The following is a 26,439-nucleotide window of genomic DNA, read 5'->3' as shown; positions in this document are numbered from 1 at the left end:
AGGCAAGAGATAACATAGCTCCATCCTGTTACATATCCCTCTTTTTCCCTCTCATCTCTCCACCTCTCTACCTTTTCTATCCATCTCCCCCTCATTCTCCACCTGTGAAATGCAGAGGATGTGTGATAGAGAGGAAGATGGAGAGACAAAGAGATGGATAGATGGATGGATGGATGGAGGGCGGTAGGGAGGGAGGTTTGAAATCAGAGCGGGGGTAGAGCCTCGCAACATTAGCATGCTGAGAGTGTCAGCATTCTCCTCTTCTTTTTTTCCTCTCCCTCCATCCCCTTCCCTCTTTCCATCCCTCCCTCTGTCTCTTTCTCCTCACTGGTCACTGCAATTATACCATCAAAACACTCCAGCCTGAGAGCATAATAGCTTCCCCCTGTGAGTGTGTGTGTTATCATGAGAGATCAAAAGAAAGGGTTGTGTGTGTGTCTGTGTGTGTGTGTGTATGTGTGTGTGTGTGTATATGTGTGTGTATTTGTGCATAATTTAGTGCCATACATGGTGCATTACGTGTGCATGTATGACATGAAGGGCAGCTGTTGGTGTGTGAGTGTGTGTGTGAGCCAAATCTGGATTTTGCAGAAATTGTGTGGGTTGCACATGAGTGTGAGTGTGTGTGTGTGTGTGTGTGTGTTTAAGTATCTCTTTGAGTCCTACCGGCTAGAAAAACTGCTTCTCCAACCTCTGACCAAACACACTCTTAAACGCACACTCAGAGACCCACTCGTGTGTGTCTAGTGAGCTTCTATTTACACACTAATGAATGCACACAGGCGTACAGTCGTAGCTGGGAGACACAAACCGTTATGACCTACATGCCCAGTGGGTCATCATGAAGCCAAACAGCACACTGTGACACCTTCGGCTGTCTGCACACTCACTTTTTTTCCCCTCTCTCTGGCTGTTTTTGTTTTCCGTTCGTATCCCTTCCGCCCTCTGCGTCTTCCTTTTTTCCTCTCTGTCTCTACTGCACACACTATCCTCCCCTCTATGAGCTTGTTATCCCTCTCTGTCCATTCGTTCCTCTCTGTCACCTTGCCCTCAGCTATTTGAGTACACTTCTGTCTTTCATACTCCCTCCCATCTCTCTCTCTCACACACTCATAAACACACTCTCTCTCTTCCTGTCTGTCTGCCTCATGCTCTGTTCCAACCTCGCTCTCTCTGTTTCTGTCTGTCTTGGCATATGTTTTCAATCTCTCTGTCTCTCTTTCACTTCAACCCAAGGACCGAACGTTAGGCGAAGAGTGTCACCGTCACCGTCTCAGCACAGTTTGCAAACAGTTTTGAAAACATCTGAAAAATGCAGCGCATGATGACCTTATTGTGGCGTCATCGTTTATCAGTGATGCAGAAAGCCTGAACTGAAAACTCAAGGTGTGTAAAGGAGAGGCTCGCCATTTAAAGAATCCTGAATAGAATAAATGGGAGATTTTTTTGTTCTAAAACGTTCTGAGAAAGTTCTGCAAAAGTTACAGTGATATTTTCAGCAAACTGTTTTCTTTTAGTTCCCAGAATGTTCTCCTTGATAGTAGAATAACTAAAGATATTCTAAAATGTTTGGTGATAACACTGAATGTTGTACTGAAACCATTCTTCCTCTCCTAGCTTGTAACACTGTGGAACATTGTGGGAACGTTTAATAATATGCCCAAAACATCTTCAGAACATTGCGGGCAGAATGTTCCCCCCTTTGTTAATATATCACATTACAGTAACGTCTTATATAGAACGTTCTGTCATCAGAGGGCTTGATAACATTGTGAAAATATTCTGTAAATGTTGCATTGACACAGCCCAGCTAGATGGGGTTTTTTGTTTTTTTCTTTTTTTTCTGAGAAAGTTCTGCAAAGTTATACACATGTTTTTAGTGGGAAGTTTTACATTAGTTCCCAGAATGTTCTTCCTAAATTTAGAGTCTCTAAAGACGTTATAAAAATGTTTGGTGAGAACACTGTTGTACCGTTATTCTCGAATGTTCTTAAAGCTTGATCCACTGAGAACGTTCTTCTTTTCTTTTCACCTAACACAGTGGAACATTGTGGGAACGTTTTATGGTTTTTTTTTAATAATCTGTTTCCTCAACAGCATCCCCAAAACCAAATCTGAATGTTGCTTTGAGAACATTCTTCCTTTGTTCTCAATAGGACACTGACCAACGATAAACCTCTAGACTCTGTAAGGCCTATTTGTACGGTTATAGAGGCATCAGGTAATATGGCTTCTACAATACCTAAACCCAGAAGAGACTGTTGGGATTATTTGGACCACAGAGCGAATAAAAAGCAGGCAACAAGTGCTCAACATATGTGGGAACACCTTCAAAAGCATTTCAGGTGACTACCTCATGAGGCTGGTTGAGTGTGCAAAGTTTCCATCAAAGCAAAAGATGGCTACTTTGAAGAATCTAAAATTGAGAACACATGTTGCTGTTTATACATTTTTACAGTTTCTGTATAGTTTAATGTGTTATTTCACAGTTGTGATGTATTCGGTATTAGTAGTTCTATAATGTAGAAAACAAATAATGAGAATAAAACCTTGAATGAGGAGATGTGTTCAAACCATATGTATAAAGGTACCATAGGATGCTAGATAGGATGTTTTATTCTATAAATGTTCTGAGAAACTTGTGCAAAGTTCCAATAATAATGTGAGCGTGTCTCTTTTGTAGGTCCCAGATCGTTCCTTTTAAGGTAGGATTATATTCTCTAAAGACATTCTCTAAATGTTTGTTGAGCAACATTCTTATATACAGTATTATATGATGTGGTGCCTCAATCTTAGAATGTGTTAATATGTCACATTACAGGAACATTTTGTAAAAGCCTTCTGTGATCTGAGGCCTTGAAGGCATCCTGACAACATTATCATATTAGTTTAAGAATGTACTTCCTGTGTTGTCATGTAGATATCATCTTTGGCGCTAACAGCATCCTCAAAAACATTACTTGAAATGAACAACAGTTTGTTTAAAGCTGCATTCACTGATTTTTTTTTCCCCCCAACATGGCCATTTACACATCCTGCAAACAGAAACCAACTTTAGCATTCAGTTGGTGGTATAATTCTGGCAAACTGCTCGATTTAAATCCAACGTTTACTCATTCTTATCTCTGTTTTTGGTCTCCACCAACTCCAGAGGAAAATATTTGGCTCTTTAGCTGCTAAATCCTCCACTTGCTGTGCTTTTCTCTCAGCCATTTGGTACTCGTGCAGGTAGTTTCAGTGGATTTATCTGCCTGATTTTTTTTTTTTTTTTTTTTTTTGAGAGTTTGCATGTTTGAAAACCAAACTGATGAGCTAAAAGAGGCAGGGCTGAGGGCATCTGCAGCGCCGGGTGATAATTCTCTGCGGTTTTGTCGCCGTGATTGTCCTCTTTCCCACCGAAAACACTCATTTGACCCACTGTTAATATGAAAGTATTGATTAATGCAGCTTTAATTGGGGTTTTATATCTCCTTCCCCTCCTGCTAGCTGCCTCTCTCTGCTTTTTTCTGCTCTCTCATCCCCCCATCCCACTTTCGCGCTGTAAGTAAATCAATGAATATACACTTTATGCCATTTATTGATCCTTTCATATCTATCCGTCCTCACCCCCCTCCTGTTCTTGCACTCTCCCACTTTCATACTCCACTCCACTCCATCCCTTTTCTCACCCCTCTCTGTCTCCCCTTTGAATTTGTAATCTCTTTCCCCTCTCTCTCTCTCTCTCTCTCTGTCAGTCCCTTTCTCTTTTTATCTCTCGCTCTGGGATATCCTATTTATATGGCTGGCACCTTCATGCTTCTACTGAAGAGTGTGCATGTGTGCGAACGCGTGCGAGAGAGTGTTTGATGTTAGTCTAAGTGGTTAACATAATATGAGCCCTCGGAGAGATGACGTTCGGGCACTCGCACACACAAAGACACACACACACACACACACACACACACACACACACACACACACACACACACACACACACACACACACACACACACACACACACACACACACACACACACACACACACAATTTCAGGCTTTTTGGTAGGCTTTTCTGCGAGCAATTTGTGCTTTTTAGTATTCTCCAGCTTGTGCGGCAGATCCATGTATTATCTATCAATTGCATTCTCCCACTCTGCCACTCTGTCCACACCTTTGTTCCTCGTCCGCCTTCCTAGAATGACAAAAACCCAGTATTATCTTTTGTTTTTTATTATTGCAGATGGAGCTATCATTTTGTGACCTCGCGTCTCATCCTCCTCCCTCTGCATGTGTTTTTATTTATTCAGACCTCTCCCTCTTTCTCTCTTTTTCCTGCCCTCTCCTCCTCTCTGCATGTTTATGTTTATTCAGACACATCTCCCTCTTTTTTTCTCTCCCCCCTCGTCTCTCCCGCCGTATACCCACGTGTCCAGCCTTTGTTACCAGCCTTGTTTCCATAACAACTGCGACCTTTTAGTCGGTGCATAACCATTTTTAATCAGAAGCAGGGAAAGACGGAGATGAGATGAGACTAAGAGGTGGTGCTGGGTGGGAGTGGATTGGGAATGCTATCAGGTGATGCACCGGATGGATGAAAAAAACAAATGATGCTCAGAATGAACTGAGGACTCGTGGTAAGATCCTGCTGTGAGGAAATTGGATGCAGGTTGGGATTCCCAGCAACAGGTGTGCTGCTGGAGTTCAAGCACCTACTTGAGTGTTTTAGGAAGGATTTTGATGAGTTGAAGCAGAAAAAAAGACCATTGTGGTGCATTGAAAATTGTTTTTTCTGCTCTTATGCTTGGGTAGAGTTTGCACCACCAACACTCTGCTAGCTTGGATTACAGCAATACTTAGCCTAGTACAATTTGTTTAAACTGCATTAATTGTTTTTCTTTTTGCCATCAGGCCCATTTTCACATCCTGCCAACAGAAAACAACAGAAGCATTCATTTGGTGTTATAATTTTGGACATCCGATGAATTTAAGTCCAATATTCACTCTTTTTTATTCTCCGTTTGGTTTCCACCAACTTCTGAGGAAAATATTTGGCTTTTAATCTGCTAAATCCTCCATTTGCTGAGTTTCTCAGTCATTTGGTGCTCATGCGGGTTGTATCAGTGGATTTATCTGAGCTTTTTTTGTTTGTTTACTATATATATATATATATATATATATATATATATAAATAAAACATCTAAGAATTCTTTGTAAATAATGTGGAAATATTTGTTGAAACAACTGAACTGTTATGAGTAATCAACTTAAAAACTGGTGTTTATGCTACCAGTCAAGTCGGTTAAATAAGTTGCATTTGTTTGCTATTTGAACATAATTTAATTAGAGTTTGCCACAACTCAGAAAGACTGATACTGTTGCATCAATCTTTTTTTGTTGAGCCCAAACGTTTTGTTTAGAACGCAGGAAATAAATAACATCCAAGTGAGTTGTAGTATTAGGTACTCAAATGTTACATGTAAAAGATATGCATATAAAATAACAATGTGCTGCAGCATATAAAGGGATAAGTAAATGTATAATATATAACTCAATTGTGCAAACTCCAAAAATAATAACATTACATTTAAAAAGTAAGAATAAAACATGATGTGTGTACACAACAACTAAAGTTTTAATGCCTTTTTATATTCATACATTCATCAGTTACATTCTAGAGTTAAAAATGAATAAAATGCAGACGGTGTATTTCACATCTCTGTAGTTTAATTTGTATGAAATTCATCAAAAACTAAATGTGATCATTTAAATAAGGTATTTTTGGATCAAATGAGGGCCACTGAATTTGATTTATTAACCTAATTCTGATATGTTTTGTTTAAAAACAAGTTTCTTAACAGACTGTGTGAAGATACTGTATAATTATCAGTTCTGTGTTTATCTCTGAGGCCAGTTTCAGTGCAGCTCTCAACTCAAAGATTCCAGCGTCGAGATAAAACTGTTAATGAATGACAAAACGACTTTCACTTCAGTAGAAAGTGGGTGAGAATGTGATGCTGAAAGTCTGAGTCTTTTGTTCCAAATATGTTCTGAGAAAGTTTTGCAAAGTTCTACTAATGTTTTGTGTGGGAGCTTTTCTTTTAGTTCCTAGACTGTTGTTTTTAAAAGTAAGATAACTACTGATGTTAGAAAAGTGTTTGGTAATAATGTTGTTGGACGGTTATGATCTGATTCAAAACTGAATCAGAACATTACAGTCAGAATGTCCCACCTTTGTTTATGTATCACATTACAAGAACATTTCATTTTTTTAAAAATTGAGGCTTAATAACATCTGGAGAACATTTATAAATACTATTTGAGAACTTTCTTGATTTGTTATCATGGAACACTATGAGAACGTTTTATAGAAGAGCGTTCTATAATGGGACCTTAAAAACATCTTCAAAACGTCCTCAGAACATTAAAATGTTTGCAAGAACATTTTATAATAATCATCTGAGGTCTGGAGAACATCAGGAAAGCATTTTCTGGACGTTACATTGAGAACGTTCTTCTGTTGTAATCATAGAACATCATCTATGTTCCTGAAAACATTCTCCAAACATGCTCTACAACATCTAGAAAACATGTTTTGAATGTTGCATTGAGAACGTTCCTCTTTTGTTGTCATGGAACACTGTGACAATGTTTTATAGAAGAACATTCCACAGTGTGTTCCTCAACAAAATGGTCCACCTTTCTTAATATATCCCACTATCCAGAAAACATTTTTTGAATGTTGCATTGAGAACATTCTTGTCATGGAACATTATAAGAATGTTTTGTAGAAGAATATTTTATGATGGAACATCTCCAAAATGTCTTCAGGACATTGCAGGCAGAATGTTCCAGCTTTAATATATATATTACAGTACAAGAACATTTTATAAAAATCATCTGAGGCCTCATCACATCTAGAAAACTTTTTGTTATTTTTTTTTAATGCACTGAGAACGTTCCTTCTTTGAAGCACCACCTGTGTTCCTGACAATGTTCTCCAAACATCCTCTGAACGTTGCAATGGAAACTCTTTTAACTCAATAGGAGCATTACTGAAAATTACATTCTTAAAACGCTCTTCGAATATTAGATTAAAAGGTTTAAATGCTATTAGAACTTGTAGATTTCCTGCTAGCTGAGTTCTGTGATGCAGTTTCATTACTTCAGATGAACAGAAAATGTTCTTTATTCCATCTACATCTCTAATCTTATCCCCATCTGTAATAAACTGTTGCTATCATCAGTATCAGGAAAAGCTCGTTAATTTCAAATTAAAAGTGATGGCTGCAGCCCCATCAGTCGATCAGTGTGTCTGTCTGTGTTCATACCGGGGGTCATGCCAACATGGGAGGGACCGGACCGTCAAGTGGACAGCTCTCGAGCCCGCCCGCCCGCCCACCGCGCGCCACTCCACACCGGGAGCAGCGCGTGAGGCTGATGCAGCCACAGATGGATGGATCCGCGAGGGAGGAAAGAACCGGCGCCGTGACACAACTGGAGTAAAGAGGAGGCGGTCGGTGAGTACAACTGAGAGAACAAATATAGAGCAGAGAGGAGGAGGAAACATCCCGCTGAAAGCTGCTTCAGTTCTGCCCGCACCGATGTCCGAGGCCCGTCCGGTGCCTGAGACCGAGACAGAGCGCACTGGAGCGGCGGCTGGAGTGTTGAGCTTCGAGGGAACCTCTGGAGCTGTTCTCTGGGACTGAGAGTGAGTTAAATGTAAACTTCACCGCGGTGTTTGACATCGTTTTTATTTTCTGCCCCGCTCAGCTCGTCTTCTCCGCGTGTTTATCTTTGTTTTCGTACTGCGACATTAGTCCACCGCTGCCAATTAGTCAGCGGACGCGCGCGCGCACACACCGAAACTGACAGCTTGTGCGTCAGAAAAGCGGATTCCTCGCGCGTGGCAGGGGCCGACAGATGTTTGCCACGCGCAGGCTTCACACATCAGCTTCAAACAGTAAAATGAATTATTCAAAGTTCCATCGCAGATGCATAGAAAATAACGTAAGACAAAAGTTACACTGATGAACATCCCAGCTGGCGGGAAACGTTCCCATAACATCACCTGCAAGTTCTAATAATGTTTCTAAGGAAGCGTTTTGATCACATGTTCAAAGAACGTTTTAAGAATATGTTTTTATTTCCAGTAATGTTCATGTGAAGCAAATATATTGTTGTATTGTCAACATTACGATGATTTTGACAGGAACACAGATGTTTCATGATAACAAAGGGAGAACGTTCAAAAAATGTTTTCCAGATGTTGTCAAGGCCTCAGATAATTTATATAAAATGTTACTGTGATGTGATATGATAAAAAAAAGGGTGGAAGATTCTTTCTGCAACGTTTTGAGGATGATATGAAAGAAACACATTAAAGAATGTTCTTCTTCATTGTCACAATGTTCCATGATAATAAAGTAAGAACGTTTCAAACCAACATTCAAAAATGTTTTCCAGATGTAATCAAGGCCCTTAGATGACATGATGTTTTTGGTGCGGAACATTTTGCAACGTTCCTGTAATGTGATATATAAAACTGAGAATGTTTTCCCATTTTGCTGAGGGAACCGATGATAAAACGTTCTTCTATACGATGTTTCCACAATGATGAGAAAGGATGTTCTCTTCAAAAAACTTTTAATTGAGACCTCAGATGACAGGACGTTCTTGATAAGAGGTTCTTGTACTGCGATACATTAAGAATGGTGGAATATTCTGGCTGCAATGTTCTGAAGATTTTTTGGGGGAATATGTTAAAGGATTTATAAAACGTTCCCAAAATGTTGCACAATGTTCCATGATAACAAAAAAGAGCATTTTCGGTGCAACATTCAGTTTTGCCAATATTAGGGCAGAACACTCTTATTACCACACATTTTTAGGACCTTGTTAGGTATCCTGCCTTTACGAAGAACTCTCTGGGAACTTAAACAAAACTTTCTGCTGAAAACATCAGTAGAACTTTACAGAACTTTCTCAGAATGTTATTGAAACATGTTGGTAATGACAAGCCCAGTCAAAATAAATCAAAAATAGTGTTCCCTTAGAATATATTTTTGATATTGTTGAAGCACACACAGCCTACTTTCAGCTATAAATCTGCAGTTAGGGTTTATATTCATCTATCCTTATGTAAGAGGCGATGGTTTGTCCATAAACAGTTTCATGAAATATATCTGCTGTCTGTGTGCAATTAGCCCCAACATGTCAGATTCACAGGTGTGATATGTTTCTGTTTTTTCCAGCAAAAATGCAGCCAACACATTGATCTTTGCATGCAAATTTCCCAACACAACTCACTGACGTGCACTATTTAATACCAATGTGCGCTTTATTTCGTTTTTTCCCACTTGTCAGTTTTCCCAGTGACAGCTCCAGCAGTCCAAGTGCACCATTCTTAAGCCTAATCTACTGGTTAATAGCTTTCGTTTTCATTGCTCAGTGTTCATATTTTGTGCAGCTTTTCCACTGGCTTTGAAAAGCTAATCTGCCCCTGATATAAGCGCATTGGTTGGCTTGCCATCTGGGCTGTATTATAGTAGAGAGGAGAGGGCATTTGAATAATTGATATTTAGCTATTTATAGGAGGATTATTCTCTTCATGTTGCAGCAGGGGAACTTTGGTGGTATCCACCTATCCATACATCTATCTATGTGTCATTTTTAATGCTGGCAAGTGACGACTGAGTGGCTCAGTTCGTCTAAAATGCAAAATTTTGCGTGCATGTTTATGTATTTTCTGCATTTCTGTCTACCTGCTGTACCTCTGCCAGTCTGTCCTTACATCTGTCCATTTATCATCTGTCCGTCTTTCTGTTCACTGAGCTGTGGTGCATCCATCTGAAGTGGATTAGGGGTGTTATCAAAGCTAAGTAGGAATACTGTTCACACACACATGCATACATGCTGCGCTCACTCCATTTCACTCCACAAGGACCATTGACCATTGTTAGCCCTCTCTCAAGCCTCTTTCGCTTTTGTGCACGAGTGTGTGTGTGTGTGTGTGTGTGTGTGTGTGTGTGTGTGTGTGTGTGTGTGTGTGTTTGACAGTAAACACTCTGATCAAACAGCGCTTAACAAGCTGCCTGAACTGATAACAGGGAGAGAGGAGGAAGAGAGGATGAGAGAGGAAGGAAAAAGGGGCGTCGGGAGGGAGAGGAGGTTACAAAAAAAAGAAAAAAAACGAGGAATGGGCATGTGCAGTTTTGATCTTGATCAAATAATGAGATTTATAAGCCTGATATACCCTACCCTCCACTTTACAAGCTTTTCCAGGTATTGTAGGGAGGCTATGTGGAATGCATACTGAGAGTTTTATGATTACACAAAGTTTCCAGAAAGAATTCCAGCAAAAAACGTCTAGCAATGTCTCCCACACTTTTGTTTTCCAAGCACAGTTATCAGCCTCCATTTTGTCCTGTATTTTTACGACGTTTGTGCTGTCTTAGACAGCACATATTCGAGAGCGACAGGAAAGACAGCATGAAGAGAACAGGGTGGTATGTGACAAAGATCATGAGCCAGATGTTAACCCAAATGCACCAGCAGCACGTGGCCTGACCTCTAGACCTGTTTCCTTCTGTGATATGTTACAGAGAAAATCAACCCGACTGAAAAAAAATGTTGGGAGCCATTTGAGAATTCATCTGCTTATATAAATGCTTATATCTTGCAGCTTTGTGCAAGGACATTGCAGCTCATTCTTGTTGCTATCGAAGTGGAAGTGGCTGCATCCTGTGATAGACCAGTGACCTGTTTTGCTGTCCAGGTAAGCGGAAGTCATGTTCTAGTCACATCACGATGGGCATCTGTTCGGTGTCAGCCATGTGCACTCATGAAGGCCACATAGAGACAGTATTAGGTGGTAAAACCAGAGGTGTAACGATCTGTCTGTCTGCAGCAATCCAATCCAATACATCGACTTATATCATCATCTTAAAGTTAATGGATGAAATACGTTTGCACTGAACATGAACAGCATAACTGCTTTTTAATAACTGAAACAAATGTGGACAAAAAGTGGAAATTTTGCCAGATTTAAGGAGGTTTGAAAGCACAAATCTTCAAAAAATACAACCTATAAGATACAGATACCAGAGCAATAATCGCAGCAGCAGCAACAGTTCATACTTATTAAAACTATAGTTTCTTGCCTCTTCTGTCATTTATAGGAGCAAGCTTCCAACAAACAAAATGCTTCTTAACTTTGAGTCTTTGTCGGTAAAAAATGGTGAATTTTAAGGGATTAAAAGACTGGAAGAGTTAGGAAATCAGATTCCCTTGTCATACTTTTGTCTTTTTTTTTATTTTATTTTTTTAGTTTTGTAAGTGTGACTGATTCTGTTAAATTGTCACGTGACTTTGTCCTGCTTTGAGTGCAGCCCTCTGAATTAACATTAAACATCGTATCATTACAGACCTTCAGATATCTGTAAATATCATATAGTGGTCCAAAGAATCCGCATGAAGTCTGAGTTAAAACCAGCTGCAGTAGCCAGTTCACTGAAATTACAGAAGAGACACATTTTAATTTCATTTCCATTTCAGATTTTGAGATATTCGCTTCTGGGATTGATGGAATTGAGGTGAATGGAATTTCATTGAAAGTGGCATTGAAAAAAATTAAAAACATCCCCTCTCAGATTCCTGTTTTAGTCGACAATTCACACAAACTGTCAGCTATTTTAATAAGGCCTGCTTCTTTTGCATAGAGTGGTTCTAGTAAACATCTCAGTAATGTTAACACCGATCTTAATGTAATTTTTAACAAACACACCTTCATCCATTTACATTATATTGCATTTTTTTTGTATAATGAAAACTTAACCTGAAGCGTAGGACACTAAATGATAAACTGTCAGCAGCAACATTCTTACTCTCTGTCTGTTTCTGTCTCTCCACAGCGATGGATTCCCCCACAGATCTATTTGATGATTCTGCCCCTCAGATACATTCTTTCGCTCCTGCTCTCAACTCTTCAGATCTCCCTGGAGTTCACCCTCAGGCCGGTCGCCCTCCTCCGGCTTTCAGACCCCCTGGCTTCCCCCTCATCCACCACCTCCTCCAGCCAGGCGGAGGCCACAGGAGGATGGGAGGACTACTCAACCCAAACCTGAGCTCACACAGACACCTGGAAGACAGAAATTTTGAGGAAGACAAAGGAGAAAGGGATGGACAGGTGGAGCAAGGGATGGAAGGAGGAGAGGAGGGAGGGATGGAGGGAGAGGACAACTTGTTAGGGGTGAAGAAGAGGCACAGCGATGCCGCCCTGACGGCCGAGTGGAGTCAAGACGTCCTGAAAGTGAAGAGGATGAAGCTAGAAGGCCGACAGAGGGACGGAGAGGCAGAGGAGGGAGGCAAGAGGCGTGAGGGAGGGAGGGCTGGGAGGAGACGAGAGAGGGAAGAGCTGAAGGAACAGCTGGAGGAGGCGAGAGAAAGACTGCAGGCGCTGCAGGAGAAAGTATGGAGGGCTTTCGGGGAAAAGCACATGGCGGAGGAGGAGAAGAAAAGGAAGCACGGCAACAGAAACAGCGGTGGAGGCGATGGAGATGTGGGGATGCTGGAGGAGGAGGACATCACAGAGGGGATGTACGATGAAGAGGACATCGATGGTGGAGAGATGGAAAAGGAGTCTTTCTCTCTTCTCTCAGCTTCCCCGTTTGACAACTTCCACAAACGCAAAGAAGACAAAGACAGAGAGGGGAAGGTGGAGAGAGGACGAGGAGGAGGAGGAGGAGGAGGAGGAGGGCTGCACTTTGAGGGTTTGATGGAGGGATCGGGGTTGTGGTTAGACTGTGGAGGGCTGGTGAGGGGAGACTGGGAGGGAGGGATGGAAGACGAGGGTGAGGAAGGAGGACAGAAGTTTGCTCAGGCGCTGAAGCTGGAGCTGGGCAGCGCCGTGGCCCGAGTCATCGACCGAGTCCTCCGCCTTTACACCGAGATGACGGACTTCACTCCTTCCTCCCCTCCGGCCGCCATCTCTTTCCTGCCGTCGGATCCGGGAAACGAGGGAGGCAAGGAGAGGGGAGTGTGGATGGGGCTGTTGACGAGAGGAAGACGGGAGGAAACGGCGAGAGGGAAGGAGGAGAAAACAGGAGGGCAGGACGGAGAACGAGAGAAGCAGCTCCAGAAGGTGAGCAACGGGAGCTCGATGCCGCCTGGACCGCCTCATCGCACCGAACCGCCAGATCTGGGGATGCCATTGGCTGTTCAGAGGTCATCTGACACACGAAAGGCCTACCCCCTCCTTGGCCCCCCTCTCTCGACTCACCTCAACCCCTCTCACCCAAACCTCACCCTGCATCACCCCTCTTTACCTCGCCCTCCTCCTCTTTCCCACCCTCCCCTCTTGCCTCCGGCTTCACAACCCAAGGACCCCTCCTCCTCCTCCTCCTTCCACCCGTCTTCATCCTCCTCCTCATCGTCCTCATCCTCCTTTCCCGCGCCTCCCCCTCCTCCTCCCCCACCCCCGCCTCTCCCTCTCCCGTTGCTGCACTATTCAATGCAGCAGCTCTTCTCACGCTCGCTTCACCACCATCAGCTCCCCCACCTCCCACCGTCCCGCAAGGACTATTTGAACTCCGACCCTTTCCTTGAGTTTTCGTCTCACCCCTCGTCTCACCCGTCCTTCCCCCCTCTCCCGTTGCTCGGTCACCTGGACCCATCGCTTGTTCGCCACGGAGGCCGAGAGAGGGAGAGAGCGATGAGGGGAGACGGGGGCATGAGAGGAGGCGGAGGGATGGACGGGGGAGAGCTGTACCTGACAGCTGGGGGGATATCCTTTTGTCAGCACGTTGGGAGGAATGGGGGAGAGCGGTGTCTGTTTACAGTGCCTATAAAAAGTAGTCACCCCCCTTGGAAGTTTTCGCCTTTTATTGCTGTTCGGCATTGAATAATGGCAATTTAATCCAGCTTGTTTGATAAGAATTAACAACAAAAGACCCTTTCTTGTTAAAGTGAAAACAGATTTCTACAAATTTATGCCGATTAATACAAATATAAAACGTCAAGTAAGTGGTAGCAGAAGTATTCACCTCTCTTCAAGTCTGTATTTAGTAGATCCACTTCTGTAAACAATTGCAGCATTGAGCCTGTGTTTATAGGTCTCAGTCAGTCATCTAGATACTGCAGTTTTACCTCATTGTTCTATGCAAAGCTGTTCAAGCTCTGTCAAGTTATACAGGGATCATGAGTGAACAGCCCTTTTAAAGACCAGCCAGAAGTTCTCAATTTGGTTTAAGTCTGGGTTCTGACTCGGCCACTCCAGAACATTCACCTTGTTGTTTATAAATTGTTTCTGTATAGCTTTGGCTGTATACTTCAGGCCATTGTCTTACCAGAAAATAAGTCTTCTACCAAGTCCCAGTTCTCTTGCAAAATGCATCAGGATTCCTCACATTGTCCTCCAGAGTTACTTTGCAGCATTCATTTTACTCTCTATCTTTACAAGCCTTCCAGGACCTGCTGCCAAAACGCATCCCCACATCATGATGCTGCCACCACCGTGCTTTACAGTGGGGATGGTGTGTTTGTGATGAGGTGCAGTGTTTGGTGTCTCCTAAACATACAATCTAGTCTGACGGCCAAAAATCTCGATTTACGTCTCAGACCAAAGAACCTTCTTGCAGTTGAATGAACTCTAGTTGAGATTTAAAATTAGTTTTTTTCAACAGTGTCTTTCTTTTTGTCATTCTGCCATAAAGTTTTGACTGGTGAAGTAACTCCCTCAGAGGAGTCATAGGTGTCTTGGTGGCCACCCTCACTAGTCTCCATCTTGCACGGTCACTCGGTTTTTGAGTTCGACCTATTCTAGACAGATTCACACATATGCCACATTCTTTCCATTTATTTTTTTAATTTTTAAATTTATTTAACCTATATTTAGCCAGGAGAAATCCTGTTGAGATTAAGAACCTCTTTTTCAAGGGCCAAGATAGGCAGCAGCAAATACAAAACACAGTTAAAACATAATTAAAATAACAAAAAACAAACAAACAAAACAATAAATCAATAAATTTACAAGCACGTTGTGAAAAACAAGTGGATTTTGTGGAATCAGCCTGGAGAACTCACAGTTTAGATTTAAAAGCACTCAATGAGATTAACTCAGTTATTTTCCAGTCTTTCTGCAACATATTCCATGCAAAAGGTGCAAAGTAAACAAAAACCTTGTTACCAAGTTCAGTATGAAAATATGGAACAAAAAGCAACAAATGATCTTGTGAATGGAATGAGTGAAGATGAGAACTTTTCTGTGTATTTAAGGAACAACTGTAGGTGGATTTATCCATCCATCTTAAATCCATCTTAATGATAGATTTAACTGTATACCAATGAATATTCAGTGACTTGGAAATGTTCTTGACTTATGCTTCACAGGGGTGTGAAAACTTTCCATAGGCATTGTATGTGTGTCTTTAAAATGATGTGTATCTCCTTAACTGGCCTCATGTGTACACCCAAGAGGGCTTGTCTCCCTGCCATCTGAAGAAAGCCAAGCTCATGTTCTTCTACACTCGGTATCCCAGCTCCAACACTCTGAAGACGTACTTCCCTGATGTCAAGGTGTGTGTACCCCATCACAGTGCTGCAACAAGATTTTATCAATGAATGACACTACATTCAAAACAATTATAGAAGGCTAGCCATCCATATCCAGGACTTCTTCTTCCTCCATGCAAGGGTGAAATCTAGGGCCGAACTACAGATAAAGCCAGTTTTTGACAGTAATGAAAGGCTGATAATGATATAAAACCAAACATTGCAAATCATCACAAACACACCTTGTCCATCATGAAGCATGGTGGTGACAACATCATAATGTAGGGATGCTTCTTGACAGCAGCTCATGTTCACTCCTAAAAATATTGAATTTAAAGTTCATCCCTTTTATGGAAATAATCATTCAAACTGGTGATTATATTATGTACTCTACATTTACCATTTTGCCTATGTTCCCAGGGACTGCAGATGGAAATGAGCTAGTAGCTAAATCTGCATCTCAATTTACCAGCAGTTACAATGTTTTTTACATGGGCTTGACAAACAAACAGTAAGTTAAAATATAAAGAGTTGTGATATATACAGTACCAGTCACAACTTTGGACCTCGCTTGTTGTAGAGCAACACTGAAGGCATCAGAATTATGAAATAGCAAATCAGATACTGTAGTAATTCATATCTTGGCAAGAACAGCTGAACTAAGTGCAGACAAATGACAATCTATCATTGCTTTTGACAGGAAATGACCTTCATAACCAGTAATATAATAGGGGGACTCAGAGGATTTGTGTATTCTGGATATTCACATATTAAGATGTGTGGAAAGTATTGAGAGCGTATACTTCAGTAAAAGTAAAGATCCCACAAAAACAAAATATACCTAAAGTTGTAGTAAATATGTAAACCTATTCCATGTATTTAAATTTTTATTTGTATGAGATACACTTGATAAATTTCAGAGACATTGCAAGTATTCTTGAGGATTTCGTGCTTCTTCAAAAGTCGTTGGCCCGTACGGGGATCGAACCCGCGACCTTGGCGTTATTAGCACCACGCTCTAACCAACTGAGCTAACCGGCCATGTTTAAAGTGCTGAACTTCAATAAACTCAAAGTTAAGTGTATGTATTTTGGTGAAATGTATGATGAACTCGTCTTTTGGCCTTATTGCTCCTTTACACCAGGTTTCATGAAATTATGCGGGGTATTTTTTTTGCATAGGTTGGCTGGCAGCTCTACGAACAAACAGGATATAACAATTATGAATCAGCAGTTACTACTAGTGTATTAAGTTCTTTGTACTTGCAGTGCTTTTGGAGTCGTCAGGCAACGCAACAAATCAACGTTTGCATGAGGAACGAGATAAGGTCAAAACGTCGATGGCCCGTACGGGGATCGAACCCGCGACCTTGGCGTTATTAGCACCACGCTCTAACCAACTGAGCTAACCGGCCTGATTTGGTCACTTTTAACAGGGCTACTCGATCCGAAATCATGACAGTGTTCACGACTAATTTTTCCATAAGCAAAAAATCACGCTCAATAGCGTAATAAGCTGGAAGTGGATGCAGTATTCCAGTTACTGCATCTATTAAAATGCAATAACAGACAAGCATACTGCTGTAATATACCAGATAAAGGAGGATGCTTTCCATTTGGACAGTAACTATTATAGTCACATAGTCAAAATTTACAGGGAATAACATTGTTATCCGCGAATACTCCAAAACGCCTTTAATTGTAATGAATAAAACAAAATAGATTTTTAATTTGCATAACTCACTCCCCTGAAGCATCAGAGAATCCTCCAAACTCTCCATATTCAAGACATCCATAAAGTCACCTCTTTGCAACACTGCTGACAACTCATACTCCTTTTCCCTTTTTGATAAAAATTATTTTTCTCCTCATGATACTGGCCACCTCTGGTAAAATCTATATATTATATGTCGCATATACGCTATTTAGTTAAATGAGTATGTCGGTGCAAATGCTGAATGAAAATCATCTAACAAGCGATTCTCTCTTCACCTGCTCACTTCCTCTCCTGCTGTCCATTGTGCAGTTTAACCGCTGTGTGACCTCCCAGATGATTAAATGGTTCAGTAACTTCAGAGAGTTCTTCTACATCCAGATGGAGCGATTTGCACGCCAGGCTGTCCGAGAGGCCCTCACCCGGTGGGTTTGGCTTGGCTTGGCATGTTGTGCTCATTGTGGTGGCAAGACTTCCATTGTGTGACTGGGTTTTATAGGAGCTGGCATAGCCTTTCTTTTACTTTAGTTAACATTCAGCTGCTGTGCATATTGCCTCGTATGTTTGGTCATTTGTAGAGAGAAGGATTACAATTTGCAGAATGGCAAAACTTTGTTGTCATGCTTCAGGGTTTCCTGTTTTATGCTCAGCATGAAGCGTCGTGGTTTCCTGCCAGTCATCCAGTTTCACTATCCAGATCATTCCACCTCAGTTCTCATTTAAAGAATTGTTCAAGCCTGACCATCTTACGTTTGACTTGAAATTTTGGTGCCACTTTTCATAAAACAATTGGAAGCTCCTATTGCTGCTAATCACAGGAAAACAAATCAGCCTCTTAGGGTGAAAAATAAAGGTTGGTGGAAAAAACATCAACATTTTTTGACCAAATTTGCACCATAATATCACTGGTTTGTATTATTCGATTAAAGCAGGGTTGTACCATTAAAGACAATATGTGCATCAATGAGATTGCAAAATTTCAGGACTCGAGCTACGTTATTTCCTGCACTTTAAACATTGATCCACAGATTGGACTGAAAAAAGGCAAAATTTGCATGATCCCACCCCTCTTTAAAAAAATTTAACTCAAAAACTAATGTTTCCTTTAACCCTCAGATTTTACACATGGTCAACTCAATCAATATTCACCACTTAAAAAGATCTATACATGGTCAGGCATGGGGCATTTGGTGAATTGAGGCAGAATGACCCATAAAAAAACTATATCATGCACAATATTTAAAATTTTCCATGTTGTTTGAAACTTTGAATGATTTGGAGGTTAGACAAAGAGATTATAAATGAACTTTGATATTCTTTTACTGCATTTGAGTGTTTAGAAATGACATTAGGTGGTGGATTCCTCACAATACATTCTGGATTTTACAACGGTTGCATTTAAATGAGTCTCTTTGTGCGTCTCCGTGACCCAGGGACGGCGCACCTCGTCTGGGCCGGGAGAGTCAGCTGCGAGTGGGCCGCGACACGGAGCTCTACCGCATACTGAACATGCACTACAATAAGAGCAACGTCTACCAGGTGAGAGGAGTGTGTAGCGCCATGTCTGTTTTGCACTGCAGCTCTCATTCTGCTAATTGTGTAACTGTACACAGTCCTTGGGTGGGTGTTTTGATGCCATACAGTGCACTGAAAGCATGATGCAATTATTTTTTATGGGTTGGGGACCTTGAAGCTGATTGGTTTGCAGGGGTGTCAAATTCATTTTAGTTCAGGGGCCACATTCAGCCCAATTTGATCTCAAGTGGGCCGGACCAGTTAAATCAAAGCATAATAACATATAAATAACCACAACTCCAAATGTTTCCCTTTGTTTTAGTGCAAAAAAGTACATTCTGAAAATATTCACACTTAAGGAATTATCTTTTTACAAAACATTATGAACAAATTTCTGAAGAAAAATAAGTTTGATTTCAGCAATATCATGCCTCAGTTTATCATTTACACGTTACAACATACAGATTACAATGGTTCTACAAAGGAACACAACATTTATTCACAGGTATCTGGAACTGAATGATATAGTATTTTACCTTATGATCAAAATGACAAAAGTCAGACAAAAAAACCCAAAAATAAGACAAAATATCACAAAAATCAAATGCAAAATGACAAAAACGAGACACAAAGCGATACAAAATGAGACAAATGACACGAAACAAAACAAAAAGAGACAAAAAATTACACAAAAGAGTTACACAAAATGACACAAACAAGACTAAAAATGACAAAAGCAAGAAACAAAACAACAAAAAAGTAGACTAAAACCACAAGCGAGTCAAAAAAAAACACAAAACAACAAAAACTATACAAAATGTCAAATAAAGCAAAACACAAAATGACAAAAATGAGACAAAAAACACAAGTGAGACAAAAAGGAAACACAAAACGACAAAAACATGAGACAAACGACAAATATCAGACAACAAAAAAACAAAAACAAGAGAAAATACTACAAAAATGAGACAAAATTACAAAAGAACCTATTTTACTTTATGATGAAAACAACTTGTCATGGTCTAGAAATTGCTTTAAATTTATAATTTTACAAATTTACAATTTGCAGTTAATGTCTTCTCTGTAATTATACACTTTGCAAAGTCGTTGTGTGGTCCGGATTAGATCCTCTGGAGGGCCGGTTTTGGCCTGCGGGCCACATGTTTGACACCCCGGCAGTATAGAATATAGTGATATGCATCTCAAGCTGCTTTCAATAATCATGTGACCTTGGTTGGCACAGTGCAGGATGCTGACCAACAATATAGTAGAGATGGTCATGTAGAAACACATAAACTAAACTGACCATTCTTGCTATTTTGTACAATGTAGAACAAAAATGAAGACATTGAACATATAAAATTGCCCATGGAGTTCTGTAGTAAACAAAAAAATATATTAAACAAACTTAAGTGTGTTTGAAAGTTTGCATTTCACAGTAGCTTTGCTTTGATAGCAGCTTTTCACACTCTTGGCATTTTCTCTATCAGTTTCACCTGAAATGCCTTTGAAGGAGTTCCCACATAAGCTGAGCACTTGTTGGCTGCTTTTCCTCCCCCCTGGAGTCCAAATCATCCCAAATAGTCTCATTTGGGTTTTGGCTGGGCGTCTATGGAGGCCAGATCCTGTGATGTAGCACTCCATCACTCTGCTTTATGGTAAATTTTAAAAAATTGGGGTCTGAGGTGAACTGGAATGAGGTTCTTTAGTCTGATTGGACCAAGCTTTAGCTTCTAAATGCTATGTTTGGCAGACACCAAACACTGCACATGATCAAAAACACGGCATCCACACTATGAAGCATGGTGGTGGCAGCATCATGATTATGTGGACAGAGCCTGAAAATGTCTTTTGGGTCACAGTCCAGTTGAAAAACAATCTGAAGGGCCTGTAAAGCAGAAGGATGTTGCTGTAGAATTGCTGTTTGGGTGTTAACTGGAGTTCCTGACTGACACACTGATGTGGACTCTGCTCTGAGATGTAGTAAATCTCTGTGGATCAGGGGTGTCAAACTCATCTTAGTTCAGGGGCCATATTCAGCCCAGTTGTATCAGAAGAGGGCTGGACCAGTAAAATCACAGCATAATAACCGATAAATATACACGTCTCCAAATTTTTTCTGTGTTTTAGTGCAAAAAAGCACATTCTGAAAATGTTTACATTTAAGGAATTATCTTTTTACAAAACAGCATGAGCAACCTGAATCTAAATTCAATTTCAACAACATTCTGGCTCAGTTTATCATTTACACATTAGAACTTAAAGATCAGTGTTTTTACAAAGGAACACAACATTTAGTCGCAGGTCTCTGGAACTGAATGATGTAGTATTTTACTTTATGATCAAAATGACAAAAGTCAGACAAAAAAAAAAGACAAAAATCAACAAAAACAAGACAAAATATCACAAAAATGAGACACAAAATGACCAAAAATGAGACAAACGACGTGAAACAAAACAAGAGACAAAAAAAGCTACAAACGACACAAAAATGGAGGAAAATGTGACCAAAAATTACAAAAATGAGACACAAAAAGACAAAAGAACGAGCAATCTAGTATTTTACTTTATGATCAAAACAACTTGTCATGGTCTAGGAATTTTTTGAAATTTATAGTTTTACAAATTAAAATTTACAGTTAATGTCTTCTCTGTAATTGTAACAAAATCGTCCCACGGGCCGGATTGGACCATCTGGCGGGCCGATTTTGGCCTGTGGGCCACGTGTTTAACACCCCTGCTGTGGAATGTAATGAAACTCTGCAGCAGCTGCAACTCCCAGTTTCAACACAGTGTTTGATATTTGCAACTGCACTCAAAGAAACATTCACTGCCCTTGAAATACTGAAAACACGGACGATTGTTTGTCTTTACTACATTAGTACAGTGAGGATTATTACGCCAACATTACCTCGACACTATACAACTTATAATGCGTTCCCTTCTCTATTAGCAGCATATTACCATTTAAGTGTAATGCTGTTATAGGAGCAAACAGTGGCTACAACAGTGTGTTTGATTTACTGTTGAAATGCAAATGTGTTATTTCAAAGCTTTGAAGTATTCAGGGTTTTTTTTTTTTTTGCAAGTAGAAAAATATAAATATTGTCCAAACCTTGTCTGGTATTGTATGCTTCAGTTTTTTAAGTTCTACAAGGACATATGTGGCAAAATTTTTTCTCAATTTATATTCTTTTCATTGAATTGAGACAAAAAAATGTTGTTTACTTAATTTTCTCGAGGTCACCATTAAAGAGCCAAACTCTACTCTCAGACTCTACTGTCACTCAACTACTGCAAAACAAACAAAAAAAAGATCTTGGTGAAGAGTATAGATGCATATATGAAAACAGAGTTGCTTTTGCATGTGCTTGTTGTTAATGTCTATATTCTATATCTATAAATTCAAGGGTTTTTGAGTGTTGTTCTCACTGTAGGCAGCTGTTATTGAGAAATGTCAAGTTGAGACAAGTACAGAGGATCTTGCTTAGCTTCTCATTGCATTAAGTAACTGAATAAACCTAAATATGGTAATAAAAAGGAAAATTCAAAGTTAAAGCGTATCAAAGAAGGTATCGTTTATACCATACAATTGAAAATTACCCATTTATAAGAGCAGATGAGTTTTTTTTCACCTGCTCGGAATGAAGTGTGCTGTGATTTTGCTTTTATTCAGTGCAATATGCTGCTGCCTTTAGTGTGCGTAGAATAACTTTATATGTGTACGGTTCTGCAAAAGAAAGAAATCTGAAGTAGTATTCTAAATCATTGACCTGCTGAAGGGGCCACTGAGTGCTGTGTGGAAACAATCATCAATTTCTGAGAGTTATTGGATTTATTCAGTGTAAACTTCAGCAGGTGGTTATTCTTTTAGCGCAGGGGAAACTTTAATGCGACATTGAAAGCAGTAAAGACACTGCAGCTGCTGATCAAAGTCTCTTGCAAAAAGTCAAGGCGACGCTGAAATACTAAATCATCTCTGTGGTGTTGAGAGCAAAGTGGCACAGCTGCATTGTGAGTTTCAAAAGCCACGTTCACCTGCACATATGGTGAGTTTATTAGCTGAATGAGCCTCAGATCAAGTTAGAGCTGTGAATAGATGTTTTATATCTCAAGTGTCATAGAGTGCAGAAGCCATGAGCAGCAGAGGACCTTTTCTCATTTCCCTGCATGTCCAAAAATCCCCAAAATAAATCTTGAAAACAATAATGCTTCCTTTGACACCTGTCTTTGTAACAGATTAGCCATTTTCAGCGCGATAAAACTTGAACACTTTCAGTGAAAACGGCCAAACTCTGCAATACAACCAACGGGAGAATTAGGGACACACATAAAAGACACGGCCTGAATATCCCCATCAGACAAAACAAGTGAAAACACCTGTGTGGGTGCACTGAATGGTAATTATGACATGTATTGTAACGCGCCTCATGTGAAGGCTGCAAAACCATTCACTGCTCAGAAATTCTTATTAAGAGATTTAAAAAAAAAAACAATCAAAACTGGAGCAGAACTAAACACGCTGATGAAAGCTGTGTCCTCCTGGCTTTGACTAAATGTTCTTCCTCACAATAGCAGCACACCGGATGAAACACTAATACTGCAATGAAAAGATAATTTTACAAGGTGTAATTAAATCGCAGTTCTGAGTCCAGCTGGTGGTTGGGTGTATGACTGAATCTCAACTTGCATCTGCTGTAAATGCGCTTCATTTTTTGACATTTCCGTCTGCGCCTGCAGGTTCCTGAGAGGTTCATCGAGGTGTCCGAAGTGGCTCTGAGAGAGTTTTACTCTGCCATTTGGACCGGGAGGGACAGCGACCCCTGCTGGAAGAAAGGAATCTATAAAATCATCTGTAAACTGGACAGTCCTCTACCGGATGCGTTCAGGCTGCCCGGCTGTCCGGTCGGCTGATTCCTGAACAGGTTTCATGCGTTATACAAAAATGCACAAATGCATGCGATCTTACTAAAAAAAAAAAAAAAAAAAAAAAAAAAAAAAAAGGAAAATTTATCAAAGCATTCATCAACTGTGAGAACTGCTACGAGGCTCACTTCTACAATCCACCTCATTCACATTGGAGAAAATAAATCCTCATGACACTGTGTGCAGAGGACACATACATGCTTAAACCGACACGCATGCTGACACTCTGTAATAAGAGTCTTGTGACTGGAACATTGAATTGGACAGAGCAGGAATTCCCTCTGCAGACAGTCCTCGGCAGTCAGTTGACTTGTGCTTCTTGCAGGTGTGTTTAAAGTTAAATACAGAGGTGCTGCAGCTCCACAGACTGTTTTTGTCAATAAGGAAATATGCATAGCTGCCATGTGTGTGTGGTGTTGCGTTTTGCAGATGAAAATATATGCATTCCCTGACAGTCCCTTGTAAATTCCATGACAAAATGCTACTCTATGCATCCGCTCAGTGGTTGTTTAAAATGTACATGTTTGGAATACTTGCAGACAAGGCATCCACAGCCCAAGTTCCCTCCGAGCTAAGAGCAGAAAAATTCCAGCTTCCTGACAAACATTTAAAAAAGAAAAGCAGCGATAAACTCACAATAACACCCAGACCATTCAGTGCTGCTCTGCCTCTGTGGCGTTCATTGTTAAATATATAATTGTTTGCTCGATATTACCTTTTATTGTTGCCTTGCCTTGTGTGTGTGTGTGTGTGTGTGTGTGTGTGTGTGTGTGTGTGTGTGTGTGTGTGTGTGTGTGTGTGTGTGTGTGTGTGTGTGTGTGTGTGTGTGTGTGTGTGTGTGTGTGTGTGTGTGGGCGTGTGTGTGTGTGTGTGGGCTTCGGGATGCTTTTTCCTTTCATTTCTGAAATTTTCTCCAACATCCAATCTAAATTTTTGTATCCAGGCTAGAAAATGTTCACCAAAAAGCAGCTGTTAGTAGTGTATTTGTAAGAAAACACCCTTGTTTCTGGTCAGTATTTTCAAATCAGTGGGTTTCTTTTGCTTGTATATCCATCTCTTTGTTCAGTATTAAATTATTATAGAGCTTTTGTACATGATGGCACAATGTAATCAGAGTGTAACTACAGTTCTGTCAGGAGGGACAGTATATTGAATTTAAAGTTTAAATGTTTTGTTGTTTCCTTGATGTACTCTTACTGTTGAAATGTTTTCTTTTAATGTGACGCTTGACTAAATAGGCCACTTGCACAATTCGTGTATTTGTTTCCCTGAAGAGGAAGCTTCTACTCCACCTGCTGTATATCACGACCTTATCTTGAAGAAAGCCGAGTTTCTGTTCATGAAAATGTTGGTGTTTTTTGAAGTGCATGTTTCCTAGATTTTGCAGTTTTTATTGCATCTTCTGTTTCTCTCATCTTTTCTATTGTACATATTCTTCACTGTAGAATCTGTGCCTCATTTAAAACTTTGGTGAATTTTGATGTTTAAACTTATCAAGCGAATTAAAGTGATACCAGGCTTGTGTCATGACGTTTTGGATTCACATTTACTTGCAGAGAAAGGCAAAGATTCTGGTTCTGGTAGGCGACACTAATGCTATCATACTTTAAGCCTTTAATCTAACACAGTAACACACATGCGACACTAATACTTGGATAGTGGGACTAAGTCTAACCACCTGAGACAGACACACAAACACAATTTCTCTGGTATGTGTCCTTTATTTGACTCAAACTGGACAAAGGCTCTTGTCACACTGAGCCTGGTTAAGCAAATGCTCCACATAGTAGGTTAAATTTCAAAATAAGAGGTTCAACACACATAAGTGCAAACATCCCCAGCTCACACACATTTGAGAATTATTTTCTGTTTCAAACAAGCCCACTGCAAAATATTTGTCTGTGTTGTCTATATTTAGGACATTTGGAAGGAGCACAATGTTTCAAACTGTGAAGCAGAAAGTATTTACTGGCTTTTGGATTCAGCACTTCAGACACATTTGAGAAATAATCAGGTCAGATTGCAGCCAATTAACATTTTCATGCAGGTATTAGTTAATATTTGCACAGATTAATTGTTAAATTAAGCTCATGACTAGGCAGAAGTCTTGATTTTCTACTTATTGACTAATTTTAACTCTTATCCTTCAAAGTAAAAGTATTAATTTAGCACCTTATCACACAGAGATCATTATAAGTGTTTATGAGCAAAAGTAAAATAAAAATCAAGCATGTAAATATGCATCTATGTGCATTTAGCTTTCACATTTGCAGATTGGCTCTAAAGAGAACTCCAGCAGCTCTTTGAGAGATCACAAGTACACATTAAAAATAAAAAAAATCTTGTTTCATTTAATGCAGTCTAAACTTATCTCTTGGCACATTTGAATGATGCAGCTCTGTATGTGTGTCAGCGATGAGTTTTATGGTGCAGAGGTGAGTTTTACATGTATGAAAACGGTCATATGACAGAAGTCACAAGGTCTGATTAAGTATTCTGGGAAAGAACTTCCACTTGAAGTCGTCCAAATGCTCACACAAGCTGTCGGCCAAGTCTAATTCCTGGATGACATGCCTGTAAACCAGCTCAGCCTGTTACTAAATCCAACCACCTGATGCAACACTCACAGATGCAGCATGCACTTTTAATATCATACAGCAATCAACCCAGAATAAGGGTATAAATAAAGGATTTAGTGGTGAGTTTGCTGAGTAATGAGTGTGATCAGCTCTTCTCTCCCTGCTTCCCACAGCTTTTAGTT

At 40.2% G+C, this 26,439-nt stretch overlaps 1 protein-coding gene and 2 non-coding genes across 4 annotated transcripts; 1 reads left to right on the top strand and 2 right to left on the bottom strand.

Annotated features, from left to right (window-relative positions):
• The first annotated feature begins 7,373 nt into the window (after nucleotides 1-7,373).
• prox3 (prospero homeobox 3) lies at nucleotides 7,374-25,208 on the top strand. 2 transcript variants are annotated; one of them, XM_055007903.1, is made up of 7 exons: nucleotides 7,374-7,686; nucleotides 10,660-10,752; nucleotides 11,888-13,759; nucleotides 15,442-15,548; nucleotides 17,550-17,662; nucleotides 18,671-18,776; nucleotides 23,493-25,208. In XM_055007903.1, exons 3-7 carry the CDS (start codon nucleotides 11,890-11,892, stop codon nucleotides 23,664-23,666), a joined length of 2,370 nt encoding a protein of 789 aa, XP_054863878.1. In that variant the 5' UTR covers nucleotides 7,374-7,686; nucleotides 10,660-10,752; nucleotides 11,888-11,889; the 3' UTR covers nucleotides 23,667-25,208. The 2 variants fall into 2 exon arrangements, with proteins under 2 accessions (XP_054863878.1, XP_054863879.1); XM_055007904.1 differs by having other exon boundaries at nucleotides 7,395-7,495.
• trnai-aau (transfer RNA isoleucine (anticodon AAU)) lies at nucleotides 16,492-16,565 on the bottom strand. Its single transcript has one exon. It is a non-coding gene; the product is annotated as a tRNA-Ile (tRNA).
• On the bottom strand, nucleotides 16,865-16,938 carry trnai-aau (transfer RNA isoleucine (anticodon AAU)). The gene has a single exon. It is a non-coding gene; the product is annotated as a tRNA-Ile (tRNA).
• Nucleotides 25,209-26,439: the final 1,231 nt, after the last annotated feature.

Source organism: Amphiprion ocellaris, chromosome 23 (assembly GCF_022539595.1).
Source record: "Amphiprion ocellaris isolate individual 3 ecotype Okinawa chromosome 23, ASM2253959v1, whole genome shotgun sequence".
Taxonomy (NCBI): domain Eukaryota; kingdom Metazoa; phylum Chordata; class Actinopteri; family Pomacentridae; genus Amphiprion; species Amphiprion ocellaris.
This window is presented reverse-complemented; position numbering and strand designations above follow the sequence as displayed.